At 38.1% G+C, this 15605-nt stretch overlaps 1 protein-coding gene across 1 annotated transcript in view; it reads right to left on the bottom strand.

The window, feature by feature from the left end:
- Positions 1-3304: 3304 nt before the first annotated feature.
- The window catches only part of LOC139966490 (uncharacterized), a 29923-nt gene continuing 17622 nt past the window's right edge, over positions 3305-15605 (bottom strand). Inside the window, exons 6-12 of the mRNA XM_071969551.1 lie at positions 15062-15158; positions 11560-14395; positions 10715-10890; positions 9438-9609; positions 8664-8838; positions 7621-7721; positions 3305-6127 (exon numbers count right to left, since the gene is read on the bottom strand). Coding sequence (XP_071825652.1) covers positions 5911-6127; positions 7621-7721; positions 8664-8838; positions 9438-9609; positions 10715-10890; positions 11560-14395; positions 15062-15158 — 3774 coding nt within the window. The 3' untranslated portion in view covers positions 3305-5910. The remainder of the gene's footprint in view (positions 6128-7620; positions 7722-8663; positions 8839-9437; positions 9610-10714; positions 10891-11559; positions 14396-15061; positions 15159-15605) is intronic.

Below are 15605 nucleotides of genomic sequence, written 5' to 3'. Positions count from 1 at the left end.
ATTGTAGCATTGATTCGATCAGTCAGAGCGTTATCGTTGTGGTGTATACAGCCAGAACCCATGGTTAATGTACTGCTAAGTTATAAGTTGCTGTCCTGGGTGCTGGGAGTCCGTTATATCATCCTGACAGGAATTTGAAAACTTTCATTTTTGGCCCAAATTCGACTAATTTGTAAGGCCTATACCCTTATGATTTTGTTCGATTTTGGCCAAAATAACGACTTTTTTAATTCTTCCCAAAATTGTTCCTGCGGTGTGTGGCGCTCTTTTGATTTCTTTTCCTGTAATAAGAGTAGTATAAACACTTATATTTTGATAGAAAAATGAAATTTAATAACCATATCTTGTCGCCATTTCATATGAAATTTAAATGACTAAAGCTTCGTCGAATACCACTTTTGTTCTCGGGAAAAGCGTGTCCTGGGTGCTGGGAGTCCGATATATTATCCTGACAGGAATTTGAAAACTTTCATTTTTGGGCCAAATTCGACTAATTTGTAAGGCTATACCCTTATGATTTTGTTCGATTTTGGCCAAAATCACGACTTTTTAAATTCTTCCGAAGAATGTACCTGCGGTGTGTGGCGCCTTTTTGATTCCTTTCCATGTGATAAGAGTAGTATAAATACTCATATTTGATAGAAAAATGAAAATTAATAACCATATCTTGACGCCATTTCATATGAAATTTAAATGACTAAAGCTTCGTCGAATACCACTTTTGTTCTCGGGAAAAGCGTGTCCTGGGTGCTGGGAGTCCGATATATTATCCTGACAGGAATTTGAAAACTTTCATTTTTGGCCCAAATTCGACTAATTTGTAAGGCTATACCCTTATGATTTTGTTCGATTTTGGCCAAAATCACGACTTTTTAAATTCTTCCGAAAAATGTACCTGTGGTGTGTGGCGCCTTTTTGATTCCTTTCCATGTGATAAGAGTAGTATAAACACTCATATTTGATAGAAAAATGAAAATTAATAACCATATCTTGACGCCATTTCATATGAAATTTAAATGACTAAAGCTTCGTCGAATGCCACTTTTGTTCTCGGGAAAAGCGTGTCCTGGGTGCTGGGAGTCCGATATATTATCCTGACAGGAATTTGAAAACTTTCATTTTTGGCCCAAATTCGACTAATTTGTAAGGCTATACCCTTATGATTTTGTTCGATTTTGGCCAAAATCACGACTTTTTTAATTCTTCCGAAAAATGTACCTGCGGTGTGTGGCGCCTTTTTGATTCATTTCCATGTTAAAAGAGTAGTATAAACACTCATATTTTGACAGAAAAATGAAATTTTAATAACCATATCTTGACGTCATTTCATATGAAATTTAAATGACTAAAGCTTCGTCGAATGCCACTTTTGTTCTCGGGAAAAGCGTGTCCTGGGTGCTGGGAGTCCGTTATATCATCCTGACAGGAATTTGAAAACTTTCATTTTTGGCCCAAATTCGACTAATTTGTAAGGCTATACCCTTATGATTTTGTTCGATTTTGGCCAAAATCACGACTTTTTTAATTCTTCCGAAAAATGTACCTGCGGTGTATGGCGCCTTTTTGATTTCTTTCCATGTTAAAAGAGTAGTATAAACACTCATATTTTGACAGAAAAATGAAATTTAATAACCATATCTTGACGTCATTTCATATGAAATTTAAATGACTAAAGCTTCGTCGAAAGCCACTTTTGTTCTCAGGAAAAGCGTGTCCTGTGTGCTGGGAGTCCGTTATATCATCAAAACTTTCATTTTTGGCCCAAATTCGACAATTTGTAAGGCTATACCCTAATGCAAATATGTTCATTTTTTTCAGTTTTAGATTCTATGGATGCCCATAAGCTCATTTCCAATTGCCAATAGCCTCCTTTTCGTATGAGGCGTAACGCACATGTCTCTGATAGGCTGGTCTGTGGGAGATACGGTAGCTTATAAAACAAGGTTTCCACAATTTGGCGTCTGGTGACTCCAACTAACCTTTGACCTGAATAAAATATGGTACTGAACGTTTACCAACTACATACTAAATATGAGATTCGTCCAACCTTACCTTCTTGAGTTATCGTGTTTGCAAGGTTTTCACAAATTTGACCTTTAGTGACCCCAAATGGACTTGGACCTCCGACAAAAACAATAGTGATCTTAAACTCAATGTGGTACTCCTTCACACGAAATGCGAGATTGATCCAAGCTATTCTTCTTGAGATATCGTGTTTACAAGGTTAACTAAATTGTTTGCTCCTTTTTTGTGCTCCTAAATGTGGTCCTCCTACTCACGAAATATGAGATTGGTCCAAGTTTACCTCCTTGAGATATCGTGTTTACAAGGTTTTCACTATTTGGCCCCTGGTGACCCGAGATGACCTTTGACCTCCCCACAAAACAATAGGGTTCTTTTACTCAATGTGGTACTCATGTGAACCAAGTATTAGATTGGTCCAAGCTTCCCTTCTTGAGATATCGTGTTTACAAGCGAGGCGTCACACACACACACGCATACACGCGCAATCACCATCACATCACCATCCATCACATTCGGGCAAGGAATCAAAAAGGGGGCACATTTTGGTTGTGGCACATGCCTGGTTTACACCCAAATCTAAGTCCATCACTTTTGTGTATTCCTCTGTCATCTCAAAGAACCCACTGATACGATGACCATTAAAACCAGAATGCAAAATGCATTGTGGTTTTGATGATGTAACACGAGCAGTTTTCTTCATGAATCTGATGTAATGTATGGTGAGGGTGTACATGTTTACAAGGGTTTCAAGATTTGACCTCTGATGACCTCTGACCTCCACCAAAAACAATAGGCTTCTTTAACTCAATGTGGTACTTCTACACACTAAATAAGAGGTCGGCTCAAGCTTTCAGTATTGAGATATCGTGATTACAAAGTTTTCACAATTTGACCCCTCGTGACCGCAAACGATCTTTGCCGTCCACCAAATACAATAGGCTTCTTTTACACAATGTGGTACTCCTACACACTAAAAATGAGGTCTGCCCATGATTCCCTTCTTGCGATATAGTGTTTATGAGGTTTACTCACTTTGACCCCTGGTGACCCCAAATGGCTTTCGACCTCCACCAAAAACAATAGGCCTCTTGTACTTAATGTGGTACTACACACTGAATATGAAAATGGTCTGACCTACCCTTCTTGAGATATCGTGTTTACAAGCTGGGCGACATAAACGCACTCACACGCTCATACACACACATACGCCATCATGAGTGCATAGGTTACGATTATCATCGAAACCAAAAACGTACAGACATGACACGAGACATAGCAGTTTATTTAATTTTAGTGGTATATTTTATTTACAGTTTTCAGTAAGTAAAATCTTGGTATTTACAAACTATCAAAATTTTAATTCACTTTTGCAGAGGTATGTGTATATCTCCCATCCAATTAAAATGCAAAGTGCAAATCGTTGTATGTGCATCATTTGTGACCCCCCCCCAACCCCGATTCATATATAAGTGTAGTTTTTTTTAATTTTTTTTTATGAATTTCGAAATTCAAAATAATAGGGGGCTCATAGTCACTTTTTGACAAGACGATTCTGATTTCGAGACCGTCTTGCTCTTTTGCGACCGACTGTACTGACTTGTTGAACAACAAAAGCGGCATCGTCAACTGTTATTGGCTGGGAGCGCAGGGGCCCAAAAAAATCTCTGGAATTTATCTCAGGGCCCCATAGTTACTGTGTGTCCAGGGATATATTTCTTGCTCGATATTGTAGCGACTTGAATACACAAATGTATTGTATGTTATATATCAGAAATGGGAAAGAGGAAAGTTTGGCGGGGGGGGGGGGGGTGGGCGGGTTCCTGGAGACTTTAGTTGTGGTGTATTTCAGCTAGAGTTCGTTTTTAACTTATTTTAATTTACCTTAACCAGCGGAAACACATTTCAGAGAGGAATCCAGTTTCATAAGAACGTATTTCAAAGCCCCGGTGGAGAAGAAGAGCTATCATTTTGTAAGTCTAAGTAATACCCAAAAATCTGCGAAATGTAGACGTAAGGGGGGAGAGTTTCAGTTGAATTGCCGCAGCCGACTGGGGTAAACCTGGTTGGTTGGGGGGGGGGGTATTGATGGAATATTCCCATGCCCCCTTAGCGCCGCCATTTGGAATAGATGAGCTTGTGGTCATAACGATAAGCCTATATGTCAGACCAAAGCAGACCTATATAATTGAACGAAACTGTCAATAGATAAGCATGATATGGGAATGAGAATTAAGTTTTCTTCTTTCTACAATTGAAGAAGAAGAAACATACAAATAAATCAAAATTGACGAATGAGAAAATGGTAAAAAGAGAAAATAAAAATGGAATATTTGTCGTAAGACTAGTTGAGAAAACTGTAAATTGGCAGAAATATTTTCGATAACAAATTATTTCTAAAACAACCTATCTTGTTTTAACGATATGCAAATAAATTTTCCAATTTTATGTCTGACCAGTTTTGAATTTGTCAATAATGACGGTATATTAATAATCCAGCAAGTCCCTTTCATTCATCACCAAGAAAACTGTATAAGTTTAAAATAATAATTGATTCATTTATTTTACAATACATGAGAACATTTACAAAGAAACGGTAAACATTCAACAGCTAGTAGTTTTCTCGGCCATATGGCAGCTTTTGCAATACCCCCAAAATATTATACCTGAAGATTCAAGAACCCCTCCTACATCGAACTTTTAACCGTCCTGAGTAATATAAAAAAATCTCATCAAATGAATTACTTAACATTGATTCTTTCGAATCCTTTACACCAAATTACATTTTCCTCAAAACAACCATAACGTTCGCATACAGGTTACTGTAAAAATCATATATGCCTGGTGATCCTATGATAGTTGTAAGCAGAAGTGGTCGTTAGTTAGCGGATTATATTAGCATCATATCATTATTCATTTTGATCAATTTTCATTACAAGGACGGTATTGAAGAGTAAATAGAAAGCACTAGTTTATGAAATGTGAACAAAATCAATAGCAAACGTCACTCTTTAGAGTTATTATTTAAAAAGAAAAACTAAACGAAGGAACGTTTGTTACGTCATATATACCGATAAAATTGAAATAATCTGAAGAAAGACGTCTCGTATTACAAGCCCACTTTAACGAATTAATGTCTTAATGACTATAAACAAAGCTGATGTCTGAGAAAGAAAAACCAGGAAAAATGACTGGTTTATGTGTTACAAATGACGAAACTTTCATGTCTCCCTAAATCATCCCGATTCAAATTTGATCAGTACTTGGCAATGTTTCAAAATATCCCCTTGCATTGAAAAAGTACTGTGTTAACCATGCACCACATTTCAATGTTAAAATTTCCCATCTAGCGCCGGATTGAAACATTTTGGGCCCCATGTGGTCCTAAGGCTCCAATATGATTATTCCTCCCTAAAGCTGTTGAAGATTCGTATCAACAGCTCAAAAATAGGAATTTGGGATACTTCCTGTCTGGATGTGTTCGGTCAAGGAGGCAACTCTAACCTAGAATCTCAAAGGCGGCCCAAAGAACTCTGGTTCCCCTTCCCAACACCCCAGGCACTTGCCTCTTCTGCCTATACCACCCACCCACCAGAGATAGCAACAAAATATTTCTTCTCTTTTGGACCATTCAGACATAATTTTGATTTCAGAAGTTTGCACATAACTCAAGTTGTTCTTACAGCAATTTTTTTTTTCGTCAAGACAAAACTGTGTGCAAGAGTCCGGGCAAGTTAAAACCTATTCATCGTCGAGAACTAATCCTCAGTTGTGTCGAGAAGGACTCTCGACGGGCCAATGGAATGGTTACCTTGGTTACCAAGGTATACCATCAACTGCCCCGCTCATGTAACCTATATAGTTTCAAGGTGCGTCCCTACTTTTCGTTCATGCCTCACTCTCTCCCGTAAATGTCGTCAAACTTGTCGTTTTATCTGGTTTTGTGTCATCTAGTAAATGGTCTACGGCATCGGGTTCTGTCTGAACAGTAATAACGTCCGCTAACTGCTGCTCACCGAAGTTAGCAGTATAAATGGGATTTGAGAAAACCGTTGAGCTTCGGTTGCTTGCATCGACGTAGTCTATTTGTAAACGCGTTAATCCTCTGCGAAAAGAAATACAACAAAGGGTAAGAAACAAAATAAATACTGCTTTTGTATGAAAGTTACGACGGAGTAAGCTGGGGAGTTACTTAACAGAGGATAAACAGAAAAGCTAAGCGACTTTGATATCATCTTGATAAAAATCATGTGATTATTGAGTGAAACAGGATGGACAGTAGTGGTCTGGGACTTCTATTTCCTAAATTGAATATATTCTTCTCCTTCCAAAGGCTGCAAAACTGTAGTAAACATATCTATATATGCTTTTAACCTCTTACACTAGAAGAGAACTTGTATATCCCCAACCATACGTGCATGCATGAGCGCGCACACACACGCACACGCACCGCACGCATGCACATCTATATGCCAAGACTCCATTCCTCTTCCTCTCACGAATATTATCTTGATGGGTTGCATGCTTCCAGTTATGTTCTTGTTCAGATGTCAACCAACTTCTGTTGGATCGTAAAATGATTACTTAGATGATACATACACAATACACATAGGCCTATACATAGTATTATTATATGAACTTCTTGATTAAAATGACTGGAATGCGTTAAGAAAGCATTGCAAATGTCAGGAGCGTAGGAAAATGTCTGCATGGTAAAAGGGGTTTGAAGCATTTCATCATGCATACTAAGGATCTGAATCTATAGTATAAAATGTTAACAAGAACGTCAGTCACACATTTTAGGGGAAAAGGTATAGCACATTGCCAAAAGTGCTTTTTATTATTAGGTTCATTCGGATATCTTCATAAAGAACAAGTACAAAGGAAACGATTGGTTCATCTCGTGTCTTTTAGTAGTTGTGACACTGCATAATCTTTAAGTAGCCTACATTGAGAAGTAATTTGTGATGTGACATTTGGGCAGCAAATCAAAATGGCTTTCGCGTTTTATCAATAATGAAAATAAGACTTTACTACCAATGAAATGACTATTTTACCTGATGAAGTTATGTAATCATACAGGATCAAACATCGAGCAATATATCTTAACGAGGTCAAGCCATTATTCAAGATTTTTGACATCATTTTAAAATTTGGTGAAACCAAAATATTTGTTGCTGACATTTTTTGTTGCCGACGTTTAGTCCATGTCCACATCGAAGATTATTTGATAATACACGTTTGTATATAAAATAAACATTGCACAATGCTTTAGAGCGTATATCTCTACAACGAAAAAGTACTTAAAAATACTTATACATCTCAGACTTAGTTAATACTGTCTTTTATATGATTTAAAGAATCTGAATATGATTCATCTTTTTATACCAATCATATATGTTCAAAAGTATAATAGATATTGATATCACAGATTGAAGATGAAAGGCATGATGGGGTATGATTTGAGTGAGATGGCGGCGGTGTTGCCCGGTGATAGACAGTGTTGTCTTTCGTCCATGCAGAAATATTCCTTCTATTCACTCACATATACAACGCATTTATTGCTATTAGATAGATCATATTGGCACCACCACAAACCTCTTCTGTGATTGCTTCCACACAACGAAACAAAGCCACCCTAACAACAAGACTGCCATCGTTCCGGGAAGAAGCCAGTACCAGTTCTGCGAAAACCAACCCTGTGTGAAAGACAATAGTATAAGTCGAGGTTTCGATCCACTTCAATCATTGAAATCGGACCTTTAGTACAGACAAAAGAAAGCTGCTTGTGTTTCCTTTTCCAGGGACATTGGTTTAGGTTAATTCACTAACATTTATAGCCCTGTGGACGAGGGAGAATAGTAAACGTCTTGTCAAGGGTTGAAATCCTTTTGTGATATTTTCATCTTTGTATTTTTCGTAGAACGAAATTAAACAGTGGCATTACATCAGTCCATATATTCAGTAGCAAGGTAGATATATCCGGCAATATTTTAATGATTGATGTTATAAATGTAACCGTCATGTAATATGATAAGGAATAAAGCGAGAATTTCAATACATTCACGGCATCATCTTTAGATTTTGATCAAACCATGGATCTTCTGAATGACAACAAATGAAAGACTTGTAAATACAAACCTCTCTCAAGCTGAACAATGAAAGGAAGCTGGCTTTTATTCCTTCCAAAAGGCAGCTTTTGGGTTACTTTTCATTTTATTTATATGCATAAACGTTCCACAGTGTGCAATTACTTTGCTTGTTTATCTCGTACGATGGTGTTGACAAGTTTTGATACATTATGATAGCTTTTAAAGGAAATAAGTCAATATTACAAATGTAGACATTGTCTTGAATAAAACTAACAAGCCGTCACGTTGCTCAATAAAGATTTTACAGACAGCTACATCCCTCATGCTGCGACTCGAACTCTAAGACCTTGTACCATTAAAACCCCATTCGAACAATAAATGAACTCCAAAAATGCAACTTACCACTGATAAGTTTGAACAATCGAACTCACAATACATAAGAAACATTTGCAACTTTTGGATGCAATTATGACAGAATTTTTTAATTAAAAAGAATTTCAGACATGAAAATTTCTCGTGAAGACGGCAACCATGAAACAGACCACCAACCTTATTATTTTGTCCCGTATTCCCGGCAGCAAGTGGTGCGTCTTTAAATCTCTCGTATGGATGCATAACTGTAGACCATACCTTATCGCTCACATCCAATTTTTTGTCAACCTCAGATGAGGTGAGAGGTTTCCCATCTTCTTCAACGACGAGTGATACTTGATAAAACTGAGCTCTACAAGTAATATAAACACGAAAATAGTCACAAAACCGTCCCAAGTTTGGCGTTTATTATATAGTTAACTAACGGGATGTGCATTGGTTTATTTCGTCTTGGAACCATAAAGTGTATTCTTGAAGGGAATCAAATGAAAACCGATTCATCATATCTAAAGATTATAATTAGACTTCACTTTCAGCAACATATATTAGACAATACCACTAGGACTGTACTGTTTTTTTAATATTTCTTTAAAATGTATATGCAACTGTATTCTTCAAAATTGGGGATGCATTAACATAATATAAAACAACAGTCACTGAGGTGTTGAATACTACAAATCACTAAAGCAAGTTTATGGAACCCTGTCCAATTCAAGGTTAAAGCAAAAATGTAAAACATTTTGATTTTGGCTTGCAACTATGACATTACACCTGTTTGCTTCAAGTTCATTTATGGTACCAACTGTGTACAAGAATTAACCACAACAACAGACCATTACTGGCACTGCTGTCATAAGTTGGGGAAGGGGAGGGGAAGGGGAAGGGGAAGGGGAAGGGGAGGGGAGGGGGAGGGGGCAATAACGTTGTCCTTGAGCATGCATGTTTTCTCACCCATCTTGTTGAGATGTTTGCTCTTCGCCACCAGTAATGGTTACATCAACTTGTCGTATACTTCTCTTCTGCAGTTTTTTCTCTTGCAGTAAAAATTCTAACTTGTTTTCGAAATCTTTAACATCTTGTGGGCTTTTCGTCAAATCCAAATATGATTGGGATATGGAAAGATCTGAAATGTGAGGAGGTAGAAATGAGTACGATCTGGTTAAATTTTTTACAAGGAAGGTGAAAATCGAATTCAAAGTATGGTTCATGATCCGATGCCTTCAAGGGATGTCCCGGTAGCTAAAGTTTAATGCTTAATGCTGGAAATTTTCTGTATATTAAAGCCAAAAGCACATATTCATAACATTTTGTATGGCAAATATATGATTTTTGAATGATTTGGTAATATTTTTTGAATGCATCTGGCAACAGCACCGTGAATGATGTCATCGTGGCAATTCAGCTGAAATATATATTTTGTCTTAATCTTTATTATTATTCACACAAGAAATTATATTTACTCCAAAATGTTGCATTTTGATGAAATTTCAAACACAGAGAACCTTGACAGCTTAGCAACTTCTCCAAAATGTATCAGTTTCGATGCTAAAGCAACAAAGAAAATTATAATAGAGAAAAGAAAAGGAGACCATTTGCCGCCATCACATGACATATGACATGACATGACATGGCATGGCATGACATGACATGACATCACAGATCACCTTAATCAACTCCGGGGAACAAATCGAGGGTTTAGCCAGCCAACATAGGTTACAATCAATCAAATCTTGAGTAAGGGACAAGATATTGCGATGGTGTTTCAACTAACACTGAGATTTTTTCTTCTCCAAATGTGTGTAACATTGTCTCCTGCCGGAATAGCTCTCTAACGAGCCACTAGTGTAACCCATGTTACATCTCTACTCTATATAGAGAATTTATCAAAGGTGAGATGTCACTACATTTACAGGTTTTTTTTTATTTACGAATAACGATACTTATCTGTCTCTTCTTAAATCATGCAACTCCTCATCTAACCTGCCGAAATTAACGTTTTAGCATTGCTGCCTCGTTGACCCACTTTCAAAGGACTAGAGTGAGGCAGATGGGGAAGTGCATAACATGAGAGAACACAGGTGAGATACGAGTCAAATAAATGTCTATTGTTGTCTTATGACATTATTTTCTGTTTGGTACAGTGAAGATGATATCGCTGTATAATGAGTCATCTATTTAACACTTCATAATGTGTTAAATAGATGATAACTTGCATATAAAGGAATTACCAATGTGACAACGTATGCCCGCATAGCCCGCATCGCAAACACATTCGTAATTAATGTCACTTTCATTAGCTTGAACTTGTTTGCAGCCCCCATGGACACACGGCGACGAACTGCAAGGATTAAGCCTGAGTGTTGTTTCACACACGTGACCTGTAAACCCTGGATGGCAGACACAGCTGTGAATATAAGATAATTAATGGAAGAAATATTAATATAAATCCGAATTTTTTTGAAAACGTGACAACTACAATGAAGTTTTCATAAGCAACATTCATAACGCATTTCCTTGCCAGAAAATGTCAGCAACAGCATGCACTTGTACGAATTCAATATTATAGTGTTGAACAATATAACAAATACTGACGAAAACATATTTTAATATTTTCAAATATCCCCTCAGATTATCGATTTAATGTACACATTTTCGAATACAAAATAATAGTTTAGTCAATATTTTCACATGCATCCATAGCCAAATGAAAGATATCATGAAATTTTCATGAATAGCTAACTGGCTAATGGATGGAATGTTTGCATATGAAGCAATCTTTTCTAGCAAAAATAATGTAATCAATCTTCAGCCTATTTTTATAAACTTGATAAAATCTGTTAAAATAACTTATTAATGATTAGGAGAGAACACCACATATACATCTTTCCATAGTTATTTGCCATCAGTTGGCAATCTTGACACTCGACAATAAGAGTGAATGGTAGGCTATTTGCATTGTAAAATGAGGTTGTTTTCTTCGTGTTTACTATTTTACACAACATTTTGCTATAACTTGATCAATAATTGTTATCATTGTGCTTTGTATAAATCGCACAAGATATAGTACACTCACCTTATATCGTTCAAACCCTCCACGCACGTTCCACCATTTCTGCAAGTACCTTGACGACAAAATGTGGTCGACGTCGTCACTGGTTCCGTTGTTGCTGGAAGACATACGTAGCTACCAAGGGCACTTAGACATATATCCGTTGGATCGAAACATGGCCCTGTCGAACATGGATCTACTAGCTCTGAGCAATTTACACCTGTGAAGCCTTTGTCACACTCGCATGTGTAACCGTTGATCAAGTCTACACAATGGCCGTTCACGCAAGGTTGATTGATACCACAATCATCGACGTTTATCGAACACGTTTCTCCTTCGAATCCCTCGACGCACTTGCAGATGTACCCGTCAACGCCATCCGTGCAGGTCGCACCATTCATGCATGGTGAACTCTCACAAACATTAGTAGGTTCACACACGACACCGCTGAACCCAAAATCACAGATGCACTCAAACCCGTTGAAACCTTCGATACACTGGCCGTTATTCAGGCAAGGGTTACTGGCACATTCAAGTACATCTTCATCGCAATTTTGACCAGTGAAACCTTGGTGGCATTCACATCTGTAGGTCAGTTTATCTCCAGGTGTATCTACAAGACACGTTCCATTGTTTAGACATGGACTGCTCCAGCACGCATCTACGGGAATGAAGTTTTCACATTGTCTACCTGTATATATCTCTGTGCATATACAAGTAAATCCTCCTGGGGTGTTAATACAAGTTCCAGAATTAAGACACGTCGTATTCGCCTTGCACTCATCGATATCGTTTTCGCAGTTTCCACCCCCGTAGCCACTCTGGCAAACGCATATATATCCTCCGATGACATCAGTACATACGCCGCCGTTCAGACAAGGGTTGCTCTCACATTCATTAACTTCGGTCTGACAAACGTTACCTTGGAAACCAATGACGCATTCACACAAGAAAGATCCAAACTTTTCCACACAGGTACCGCTATGTTGACAAGGTGACCCTTGACATTCAGCGACGTCCTCTTGACATGTTGTACCAGAATACCCTTCAGCGCATGTGCAGTAGTAGCCATTCAAATGGTCGTTGCAGGAACCGCCATTCCTACACGGAAAGCTTACACACTCATCGATTTCTTCACTGCATGTGATGCCTTCAAAACCGGGTTGGCAACTACAGACAAACCCTCCAACAAGATCGTCGCACGTGGCATTGTTCGCACAAGGTTCGCTGGCACATTCGTCAATTTCTACTTCACAGTACGTGCCATTAAAACCCTCCGAACATAGGCAGACTGGTCCAGTGCTCGTTTGTTGACAAGTGGATCCATTTGTGCAAGGGAAACACTGGCATTCTGCAAATGATACCTCGCATAAAGGTAAGGACGTGCATGACGGACACTCACACGAGAAACCATTGACCAGATCTTGACAACTTCCACCGTTCAAGCAAGGGGAGCTCTCACATTCATTAATATCTTCTTCGCAATGTTCTCCCGTATACCCTGGCAGACATGTGCAGTAGTACCCATTCAGATTATCTATGCAACCTGCTCCGTTAGCACATGGGTTGCTTGCACACTCGTCTCTGTCAGTTTCACAGTAGACTCCATGATAGCCTGCCACGCAATCGCAGCGAAAGCCATCGATCAAATCCACACACGTACTTGAATATTGGCAAGGACTGCTATAACATTCGTTTATTTCCGTTTCGCATAACAAACCTTTAAACCCACCAGCGCATGAACAAGAGTAGCCATTTATAAGATCCAAGCATGTTGCATTATTGAGACACGGCGCGCTATCGCATTCATTAAAATCCAGTTCACAGTTGATACCAACGTAACCTACTGGACATTCGCAACGGTAAGCTCCAAGCAGATCAATGCAGGTACCTGCATTCAGGCACGGCGAACTGGAACATTCATCCCTCTCTGATTCACAACGAGCCCCGACATAAGCAATCGGACATAAGCACTGAAACCGATCAATGTCATCAACACATGTAGCTCCATTAAGACACGGGTCGCTGAAACACTCGTTTACATCTACCTCACACATTGGACCAGTTATACCGGGGATACAACTGCATTGGAATGACGCAATCTGATCGACGCAGGTTCCAGAATTTTGACAAGGTGAACTGGCACATTCATTAACGTTTTGTTCACAATCAACGCCCTCATACCCATCGAGACAACTACACGTATATCGGTTCACTTCATCGATGCAGGTGGCGTTATTTTGACAGGGCTGACTGATACATTCGTCAGTTTCCATCTCACAGAATTCGCCTTCGTATCCAGAAGAACAAGTACATGTCACATTAAGAATGCCATCCGAACAAGTGGCATTATTTTGACATGGACCACTAACACACCAGTCAATATCCTCGAGACACGTTAGCCCCGTGTAACCACCTGCACATTCACAAACAAAGCCATTGACTAGATCGACGCACGTTGCACCGTTATGGCATGGCATGGTATGACAGTCGTCAATATTGATCTCACAGGTGTCACCAGTGTAGCCTTCGATACATAAACAGCCGAAACCTGCTAAACCATCGGTGCAAGTCGCGCCATTACTACAGGGACCACTAGCGCATTCGTCAGTATCGATGTCACAAGTAACTCCTTCAAAACCTGGTGAACATTCGCAAAAGTATCCATCAACCTGATCCAGGCATGTCGCTCTATTTTGACATGGATTACTAGAACATTCGTCTACGTCAATTTCACAAGTGCGGCCAGTGTATCCAACTTGGCATAGACATTGGTAACCGTTGATTTGATCGACACATGTCGCTTGATGTTGGCATGGCTGACTCGCACAATCGTCAAAATTCATTTGGCATAGGTTACCTTTTAACAAAGAGGACGAAAAATAGCAATAAAACACCCACAAAAAAAAAATTGCACAAGCACTTAAGGTTTGCTCTGTTATTTCAGACAATTTTGTACCAAATGTATCGATTATCACAAAAATAAGATATTCATTATTCAATTGAATATAATATTGTGAATCTTTGACTATACGCTTATTACAGATTTGTGATTCCAGTTTGACTCTGATAATCATTTTCTTTTCTCTTTTCTGTTTTAATGACATTCAGATCGGTTAACAAAATTTTCGATGGAAACTATGCGAGAAATGTCAATTTCAGTGTACTAGTTGACTTATTGAAAGTCATTATTTAATAAGTTAGCCTGTTTCATAATGAAGACTCGTTTTGACAAATAAGGAGACATGATGACTTGATACCTATCACAAGTTCCTGAACAAGACCATGTATGTTCATTTTGTTTATTATAGACGGTGTTATAGAATACTGCGTCACTATGGGTAACGAATATACGACGTATTACGAACTATTCGAGTGTGGAAAAATAACGCCATTTTGGGAGTTGAAAAACAGCCACCCAATCACGACTTGGCCAAAACTTACCGACATCATCTCTATGCACATAAGAATAAATTCATAGATTGATATGGGGGCAATATTGCCTTTAACTCTATATCTCTCTTACCTGAGGTTCCCGCCAAACACGTACATGAGAAGGAATTTCTACCATCTGTACATTCTCCGCCATTTTGACAAGGTGTTGATTCACATTCATTAATATTCTATGTAAAAGGAAACACGTTTGCATAAATTCATTCTTTCGTATTTAAAGTTGACTCGTTCGAGATGAATTCAAAACTTAATTTATATTCTTCCATATGTATATATATATATATATATATATATATATATATATATATATACAAAATCATAGTTTAACCATATGTCTGTTACACATCGTGCCGGCTAACACGGAACCGATGCATACAATAATTACTTCTGATTTGGGAGTTTACTCGGTGTCGTTTAAGACTTAAAACTGTCAACGGATATTAATAGTTTTCTTAATTCTTCAATCCTAATGTGTTCAATCCGTTCATGTGAAAGTTGAAATCACGAAACGACTTTGTTGCAAAAGAAACCCAACAGAAAGAAAAGAAAATAGAATTAAAGTTTCATTTGTAATATAATGTCAGCATTATTAGTTAGAAAATAGAACTAAAGTTTCA

This window comes from Apostichopus japonicus, chromosome 4 (genome assembly GCF_037975245.1).
Source record: "Apostichopus japonicus isolate 1M-3 chromosome 4, ASM3797524v1, whole genome shotgun sequence".
Taxonomy (NCBI): Eukaryota; Metazoa; Echinodermata; class Holothuroidea; order Aspidochirotida; family Stichopodidae; genus Apostichopus; species Apostichopus japonicus.
Note: the sequence above shows the minus strand (reverse complement) of the source record. Positions and strands in the feature narration are given on the sequence as shown.